Below are 9933 nucleotides of genomic sequence, written 5' to 3' on the forward strand. Positions count from 1 at the left end.
AGCTTCGCACATACTACCTGGAGTATTCTGGTGAATGGAATCATCTGTCACACTTGATAATCTGCCACCTGCTCTCCGTTCTGAAGCAAGTTCTGACCTCTTCAAGACACACTGTTCAAACTTCGGAGCCACTAGAGCATAACGAAGCAGCTCTTCATATTCATCCTGTCACAAAAGGATGATAAATAATTATAAAAATACAATTACATTTCTAATGAACAGGTGTTTGTAGGAAGGAGTGGAAACGGTTTTCGATAATTTTTGAGGTTTTTATATGATGATGATGAAAATGAGGAGGATTTCCCCTGAAGATGCAAAAGGGAGCTGTTCGCCTACCATGATGATGATAATTTATCTTTCTTGTTTCATGTTCACGTTCACTGTAATAGTTACACAGGGAGACTATGCTAGACAGTAGTCATCTTAAAAACATAAACTTAAAAAAAAAAAAGTTCCAGATCATGTAAGCTATTAATCCGTTGATTCTACTCCTAAGCATTATTATTACTATAAAGAAATGATGTATTTTTATAGCCATGACAAAGGTGCTACTGAGCAAAGTCACATTTAACATTCCATAACATTACAGTTTCTTTGGTGGGAGTTCTAAAGCCAGTCATCAGCAGACATTCGATTATCCAGTATTTTCTTTAGATTACATATAATTATTCTTACTTTATATTACAAATTTTTAGAATTACATAGGTGTGGGGAATGCATATATATTACTGCTATAAAAGCTTTCCTATTAAATAGCTATAAACCAGTATAATGTCACGCACCAGGCAGATTATGTACCAAATTAATCCAATTAACTAAACTTTTTTTGAAATCTAATTAAACAGATTTTCAGAATCAAAGTATTTAGAATTCAACACGGAACCTGAATAATCTGTAATATAACTGAAACATACAATCTAGTATTAATTAAAAAAATTCCAGCTGCAGTTAAATGCTGAAACTGCTGGAAGCCGCTAATTAAACACTTAAAAAAATGCCAGGTGGAAAGTATTAAACCAAGCCACTAGTAGTCATTCTTTCTTTACTTAATACTATAATAATAATTCTGTTTACTATCCTAATGAAGTCAAATCTCAGAAACTGATTGTGAGTTGAAAAACTGAAATCTGAGGAAAGGTAGATGGAATCAATCAGTTAAAGGTACCAATTACATGTAATATTTTTTGAACCTGTCAGCTGCAAATGATAATATAAAACTTGCAGTAAAACCTTACATCTATTTGGGTTTCAACTAATTAGAATACTAGAAAGGTAGGTTCCGTACATTTTAGCAATTCTAGTTTTCACTTAAATTTCTATTGCTCATCATCTATCCTATTCTGCTAGATAAAGTTACATGCAACTATATAATTATAAACAAATACATAGTGTATCTTTTTGATAAGCAAAAGAAGTATCACATTCCACATAAAACACCGTGAATCAACAAGTCATGTTTCTCCACACCCATATCTTTCTAAAGAAACACAGTTGACATCTGATAAAATCTGAAAAGAAGAAAACAGGTATCTTCAAATGAGTTATTGAACCAGAACCATACAAAACTGTATAAAATCCCCTACAGCAAAACGTCTGCAAAGTAAAAAAACCAATATATTAGTCTTGACCTTAACTTATCTAAATTATTGTGCAGAAGACATTACTTCTCTGTTGTCTTCAAAGAAATTATATGACCAAACAGCAGCTTAAAACTAATTATTCCCCTCAAACAAATTAGTTTTCAATCAGAGCTGATCCGGCTGCTTCTGTGTTTACCTTACCCAATTCAATGGATGTGGCAGGCAAGATGTCAGGTACAAGCAGGTGGCTCATTTTGAGTCACTCTATTTAATCCCTAGCACAAAATCTGTACTACTACAGACAACCTGAGCACTCAAAATGTATATAATCAAGCTATGTCAGGAAGTTATCTATCTAGTATTTCAAGTTCTAACACTCTTAAAAAAAAATACAAAAAACAACAACCCAAAGATTCTTATGGATTTTATGTGGATTGCAAGGAATTTACAATTAGAATACAATATTGACCAATAAATTTCAAAGAGAAACATAATAATATAAAATTAACAATACTTCTTTGGTTTACTTACTCTCTTTCTTCTGCTTTAAACAAAACTTTTAAGCTGCTATGTCAACTACAAAAATAATCCGTAGTTCTAAGGCCTGAGGGTCAGAGGAGTTTTGATCATTTAATATATATTAACTTTGGTGTGTACAAGTAGATAAAGAAGAGTTGCAATGAGTAAAGGGCACACGAGCATTCAGAATTTGGTTTTTTACCCTCCTTAAAGCATTACAAAAATCTACAGAAACTGTACAGAATTTGTCCTTAGGATTGCAGTCAAGGTTACTAAACAACAAAATAAGAATGCATTGAATGGACAGAATCTTGCACAACTCAATTATAAGTAAATGGAAATTGTCTAAGAGTCTTTTTATGAGGAAAAGGTAATAATCTGGTCTCTACTTAAAAGCATCAAATTATCAAAAAAGGCCCTTCAAAATTATCTAAAAAGGGCTGAAGTACTTCCCTGTCGATACTGCCGCTGCTTGCCTGTGACCCCCAATATTGTTCTTTAAGAAGCTCCTATGAGAAGCAGCTACAGACTCTGCGTTTACCGAGTTTGGAGAAAAGGAGCGTGAAGAGTGATCTCATCGCTCTGTACAGCTTCCTGAGGAGGGGAAGTGGACAGGTAAGTGCTTGCCTCTTCTCACTGTGATGCAGTGATAGGATGTGTGGGAATGGTTCAAAACTGCACCACAGAAGGTTTAGATTGGACATTGGGAAGCATTTCTTCGCTGACAGGGTGGTCAAACCCTGGAACAGGCTTCCTGTTGAGGTAGTCGACACCCCACGCCTGTCAGTGTTTAAGAAGCATTTGGACAATGCCCTTAATAAATGCTTTAATTTCTGGTCAGTCCTGAAGTGGTCAGGCAGTTGGGCTAGATGATTGTTGTGGGTCCCTTACAACTGGAACTAGTCTAGTCTAATCTATTTGTGTTTTAAGCTGCCAAGCAGTCATTAATTAATATTTATTTACCTTACCATCCCCTACAAAGTGGCCTTAGATAACCAGACAAAAGAAAATTCTTGTCTTCCAAAATCTGTCACACAAAGCCTTCACCCTGTTTTTCAACTGCAGAAGGCATGGGAAACACAGACTAATTACTGTTGCTGAAAAAATGTTAAAAAAACCCCTATCCCTGAGTTATGAGCACAAATACAGAAATCAATACCCCATAAAACATGTATTTTAAAAGGGATAGTCAATCCACATGAGGGAAAAAAAAACCCTGAATTTAAAAATGCTTCTGCAGTTCATATCCATTCTATCATGTGACAAAAGTGGAAGCTTATTTCTACAGGGGAATTAACAAAACTTATTTTTGTCAAAACTAGCCTGTTTTGGATGGCATTCTATCAAAGGAAAATATAACATCCACTACTTAGATATGAATAGCCAATTATTAAAGGACGAAAATCTGCTGCTTTCAAAAGAATAGGACAGAGATTTTATCCAGTATCTTTGCATCCTCTCACAGAATGCTGAGTACAGAAAAGCAAAAACTCCTGCTGTTTTAGTACCAGTGTATTTGATGCAGAAAACCCACCAACCCTACATTTTCTTTCCGAGATTAACTTGGCCACAATCCTATGCCAAGGAAAAGAAAACCATTAAAAAAAGTATTCCGTTTTTACAACATCACGTAAGAAGCCTAAGAAGGTTACATTTCATCCTTCAGAAATAATGGTTTTCTATCCTGCTGTGTCAAATTTACGCTACTTGATAAGACTTTAACATGTAAAAAATAACACCACAAAAAGGTAAGAAAAACATTCAAATTTACTTGTAGAGGTCACAATCAACATCTAAGTTTAGATAAGAATTTTCACATAAATTGAAATTACTTATTAAATGCACAAAAGGGAATCCAAGTGAAGATAAGAATCTCATTTCTTTTGTCTAATTTTCTTTCAGCATTTTAATTATTTTCCTGTACAAGTAAAACATAAAAAATATGCACGTTTTGTTAGATTTCCTCATAATTACTCTTTGCCAAATAAATTGCCATGACAGTGAACCAAATGAGGTTGCCTCTTTCCTACCTGAAAATCTGAAGAAACAGAACTGCCACGAACAGAGTCTTTTGGCAAAACTGGACTTGAGCTTCTCTCCCCATCTGATGACATTCTGCACAAAGCTAGTCTATAAAACAGTAGAAGCTGAACTTCATTTTTCAGTTCCAAAATAATTTCCCCAGAAACAGAGATTCTGCTGTAGAAACTACATTAAGGCAAGTTCTGTGGGCTAAATGGATTGTATAGTCTTATATTATAATGCTAGTTACTGAACTGCCTGATGCAAGCCATGCTCAAAACCATGAAAATACTTCCACTGACTTTAAAAGAAAACAATGGAAGACCCAAAAGCAACAATATAGAAGTCGTGTCCTATTTTACATTGAATGAATAAGTTTAATACCTCAACCCTCAAGATATACAAGGTAAATTTTCACACCAATGCTAAGTAAAATACACCGCTAGAGAGAAAAAAGGAACAGATATATCAAGAATAACAGAAGCCTTAATTTACAAATACATTCCTGGGTCAATCCTGCCTTCTTAGTCTCACTGTATTGTTTTGGAGCTTATCAACTTGCTGTAGTACAAAATTCCTACAGAGTGACACAAGAATTTTTCACCCTGAACTGACTCAACCACAGCCCAAGCTGAGATAATGCCCTTGAACACTTCAGTTCAGTATCCTGAAGCCTTCACTTCATGGTCAATATCAGTGCCCCTCCACTTTTTTGACTATTCTTCCCTTACAGGACCAAGAAGATGAACAGGTATGGAAGGACAGGTAATGCATTAGGTTCAGGTAATATCAATCATTCAAGCAATTTCTACGCAAGACAGTATGGTATTCTTGGAACATCTGGGAAGCAGGTTATATTGTAGAACTGATAAGAACCTTGAAAACTTCCTGAAAAATACATGTACCTTTTAATCTACTGCAGCCTTGACTAAACCATTCTGTGAATAAATGAAGCTCTTGGGGTAAAACTTGATAGGACATGGGGAAAAAGAACTGTAAAGGATATGGGAGGAAGAATGAAAGGAATTACAGAATCAGTGGGAGCTGAGTACTAAACAAAGTGAATTTATTTATGACAGAATGGCAGAGTGACATAGTTGCCTGATGCACATGAAAACCAATTATTAAACATGCTGAGCAGAGAGTTGTCTGCAGAGAATAAGCACAGGAATAAAACCACCATAAATAAGCTCAGGAACTAGCTGCTTGTATAATGTATTAGACAACCATGCAAGAAAACTTTATTTTAAGACTGCCCTTTAAAACTGTCAAGTATAACATTCTCAATTGTTTAAAAAACAGATGCATTTTCTGAGAGAAATGTTATTTTTAAATTGCTAGTTGTACTGTCATTAAATTGGCAGGAATACCCTTATTCCTCCTTAATCAGCATCATATTTTTTTCAAAATGTGAAAAAAATGCAAAACTCTTAGCTTTGTCTACAGGAACACACATGGAAATAAAGTGTCTTTTCCTTCTTCAACTTATTCTACATACTGACTCCTTCTGCACCACAAAAGCTCTCTCTCTGCCATGGGTATCTACACATTTCATAATGGGAAGTTCGTTTCTTTGCTGAAAATGGACATTTAAAAAAATGCTATAAAGACAATTTTAAATGCTGAGAATTCCTATAGCCTAAGGTTCAAATGACATGATTACCATCTCCCTTCTTCCTGCTGAGCCCTAATATACTGATTGGTTTTTAAGTACAAAATATGATGTTTTGGCGAGGTTCACTAGACACTTCTATTGCTGTATCCATAAGAAGATAAGAGAAGAAATAGTAGCTTCCTCATCTCTTCCATTTTCATTGTCTCCTGCTCTAGTAATTATTTTCTTTCACTTCTCCCACAAAGCATTCACTATCTGTTTCTTTTGTTTTCATCCCCTACCTGATCAAATAACTTTAAACTTGTGCTCCACCTTTCCCTTAGTTGATAAATTATTTTTATAGCAAAAAAAGTATACTTTCAGTTACCTTAAAATGCCAATTTCAACTCCAAAAGCATTCTCATTCATACAATTTCTCAAACTGAGGGTCCTGAATACCCTATAAGTCCTGGAGGCATTACCATAAGTGTCTGTGTGTAGGCATTAGGGAGGATCACAAAGACACAACTATTTAGCACTTACAGGAATTCAAGGTATATTTGCACTGAGAAATTATAAATACTGTTTTCTTTCCCTGTCAGTCCATTTATAAAGAACTCAAGTATCATCAATTCTTCTGAGAAAAAGGAGGGAAGACGGCAGTTTCACATGAATGCAGATTAGAGTATAGAAGTTGAGGAGAAAGGTTTCTTCCAAAAAGTTTGTTCAATAGCTTAAGGCCACTGCCCCAACTTCTGTTTACAGTTTTCTGAGACCATCCCCTTGACACTCCCTCTACTATCTGTATCTGGCTCTCTGCTCATCACTTAAACTACTCTCAAGTTTGTGGTCTTCCAAAACTCAGAAGGTTCCTTCTTCACAAGGGAGGCTACCTCTCCACTACTGGCCACTCTTCCTGTCAAATCTGTAACTGCACCTCACCTGTTTGACATTACCTTAGAAGAGTCACCCACTGTCACCTCAAGCTCAGAGCATTTGCCTCCTCTTCCCATCCCTTTTCTTTATTTTGTCAGTCTCCACCTGACTGCTTTTACTGACTTGAATGCCGCTTTTGATTCCCATTACAGGTTACTGCTTAAAGTCTGAGCTTTCCCTATATTACTATGTTTTGCCTGTCTGTAACTCTCATGTTTATGTCTAGAGTCTAACTCTGCAGTTGGATTATTACAACATGCCAGTGAAAATCCCAGTAAATGCAAAATTCTAGAAATCTGCTTATGTACAGAACAACACAATAGATTACTATGATTAATTAAGATAAATAAGAGCATACTTCTTTTAAAGTGACTTTGTCACATCACACTAAGAAAAACTTGCCTGCTTTGATCTTGATGAACAAGCACTACGTTCAAGAAAATCAAGTACATGTTTCTAAAAGAGAAATCAAGGGATATTAAGCAAGACATCCTCTCTTGGTCAACAAGTTGATTTGCTACACTGTAAATCATAATAAGGCGAGAGACAAATGAGAGGAGCATCTTTATGCTTACCATGTTCTTCTAGTCCTGAGTATCTGCCAAAACATGTCTCACTTAGACAAGGATTCCTGTTAACAGCAGGAGTTTCTAACAAAGCGTAAGTGTACAACTACAGAGCCAAGACAAGCTACTTCGACAAACAGGATACAAACGTAAAGACCTTCATTCTCACTCACCACGGCTGCTCTCATCCTCAATTTCGAATTCCTCATGCTGTACTCACGATTGTGTGCTTTGGGGCTTGTTTTTGGGCTTGTTTTTTTGACCAAGGGCGACGCTTCCCGAATAACTTACTGTCGCGTTCAGATCGAAGGACTTAACTCTTTGCAAAGAGAACCGCTCCTCCTCCCGATACGCACAGGACCTACCCAAGCTTCTCCCACAGCCACCCCCGAGCCTGTAGAGCCCTCACCGCAGCGGCCCGGCTGTCCTGCCGGCGAGGGGCAGGGTGACACACAGGCAGCCGGGCAGGCAGGGAGAAGCACCGTTCCCTGCGTGACCAGAATTTTGGTTTTGTTGGGTTGTTTTTTTTTCCCCCGTTTGCCGAAGGCCACCGGCCCAACGTCTCGGGGAGGCGAGCAGGGCCCCTGCCCCGCGGGGCGCCCCCACGCCGCGCTCTCACCTGCGGGCCCGGCCGCCGCCGCCTCCGGTTTCAAACGACCCGAGCGGCAGAAGAAACGGCTCCCGGATAGGGGAGTCCCGGCTTTACAAACCGCCCTGCGATTGGGCGGCTCGGCGAGCAAAGCAGCCAGTGGGAGCGCCCCGGCCCGGCCCGCGCCGTCCGCCCCGCGCGCCCATTGGCTGCGGCGGCGCCCGCGGGGCTGCGGCGCGAGCCCGCCCGGCCGGGGCCGTTGGCGCGAGGCGGGGCGCGACGCGGGCCGGGGCGGGGAGGGAGGGGGGTGGCTCTGACCTGCTGTTCGCAGGGCCGCGTGTCAGCAGAGCGCGGGGAGCGGGGACCGGCCAGGCGGGCGTGGAACAGCGGCAGGGACGGGGCAGCCGCGGTCCCTGGGCAACCCGTGACAGGGCCTCACCACCCTCATGTTGAAGAAATTCCTCCTCATATCCAGACTAAATCTGCCCCTCTCCAGTTTATACCCACTATCCCCAGTCCTATCACCACAAGCCTTTGTGAACAGTCCCTCCCAAGATTTCTTGTAGCCCCTTCAGGTACTGGAAGGTTGCTCTAAGTTCTCCTTGGAGCTTTCTCTAGGCTGAATAACCCCAACTCTCTTAGCCTGTCCTCGTATGGAAGGTGCTCCAGCCCTCTGATCGTCCTTGTAGCCTCTGGACCTATTCCAACAGCTCCATATCCTTCTTATGTTAAGGATTCCAGAACTGGACACAGTACTCCAGATGGGGTCTCATGAGGGAGGAAACTGTATCCTAGACCGCATCAAAAGAAGTGTGGCCAGCAGATGGATGGAGGTGATTATGCCCCTCTATTCCTCTCTTGTGAGACCCATGGTGGGGGTGGGGGGAGGGGGAAAGGAATCTTTAAGGTCCTTTCCAACCCAAATTATTCTATGATTCTTTGAATAGAGGGGCAGAATCACCTCCCTCGACCTGTTGGCCACGCTTCTTTTTGATGCAGCCCAGGATATGGTTTGTCTTCTGGGCTGTGGGTGTGCATTGCCAGGTCATGTCAAGGTACTCATCAATCAGCACCCCCAAGTCCTTCTCTGCAGGGCTGCTTTCAATCACATCATCCCCCATCCTGTACTGAAATAGGGCATTGTCCCAACCCAGCGGTAGGACCTTGCACTTTGCCTTGTTGAACCTCATGAGGCTCTCACAGGCCCACTCCTCCTGCTTGTCCAGTTTCCTCTCAATAACACTGTCTATATCATTGACGAAGATATTAAACAGCACTGGTCCCAGTACAGACTCCTGACAGACACAACTTCTCACAGAACTACATTTAGACATCAAGCTGTTGACCATAACTCTCAGAATACAACCATCCAACCAATTTCTTAGCCACTGAACAGTCCAAACATCAAGTCCGTATCTCTCCAGTCTAGAGAGAAAGATGTTGTGCGGGACTGTGTCATCAAAAGCTTTACAGAAGTCTAGATAGATCACATCTGCTGGTTTTCCTGTGTCCACTGCTGTGGTTAGCCCATCACAGAAAGCCATTAAGTTGGTCATACAGAACTTACCCCTGAGGAAGCCATGCTGGTTGCTGCTGATCATCTAATCATGCCCATGCTAATCATGAAGCTAAAAACTTTCTCTGAGTAGACACTTTAAATAATTTTTGTAGTGATATTACAGAAGGAGCTCTGGGCCAGCTGTTCTCTCCAATACAGCCTTTCTATAAAACCTTTATAGGTGAACACACTAAATTAATTCAGATGTTAAATTCAGTCTACCCTGTGCTAGATTGCAGGCATAAAAGATTCCAGTATTGTGTGTATGCTGGGACAAACGGCTGATGCCTTGCCACAATATTATCGGCAAGCACAGAGCAAACAGCTGGTGTTCTCATGCTGGCTTGCTTGCTGAGACCTTGGAATCTTTATTAAGGCCCATGAGTTAATAAGAAAAGAATGCACTAGACGGAAAGCATGAAGATAAGGGGCACATCCGTGGAAAATAGTGGGTTGCACTCTATCCCTGTAACTGCGGGTTTCTCACAGGTGGAAATTCACTGGGGTAGCTGCTGATTGGTTACAGTTAACACTATATAAGGTTTGCATCCTCTCAATAGAGGTGATCC

General features: G+C 40.2%; 1 protein-coding gene across 1 annotated transcript in view; it reads right to left on the bottom strand.

Moving 5' to 3' along the window:
- POC5 (POC5 centriolar protein) overlaps positions 1-7887 on the bottom strand; it is a 30164-nt gene extending 22277 nt beyond the window's left edge. Inside the window, exons 1-3 of the mRNA XM_069880289.1 lie at positions 7837-7887; positions 4130-4229; positions 18-165 (exon numbers count right to left, since the gene is read on the bottom strand). Coding sequence (XP_069736390.1) covers positions 18-165; positions 4130-4213 — 232 coding nt within the window. The 5' untranslated portion in view covers positions 4214-4229; positions 7837-7887. The remainder of the gene's footprint in view (positions 1-17; positions 166-4129; positions 4230-7836) is intronic.
- Between the last annotated feature and the right edge of the window lie 2046 nt (positions 7888-9933).

This window comes from Phaenicophaeus curvirostris, chromosome Z, assembly GCF_032191515.1.
Source record: "Phaenicophaeus curvirostris isolate KB17595 chromosome Z, BPBGC_Pcur_1.0, whole genome shotgun sequence".
Classification (NCBI taxonomy): Eukaryota; Metazoa; Chordata; class Aves; order Cuculiformes; family Cuculidae; genus Phaenicophaeus; species Phaenicophaeus curvirostris.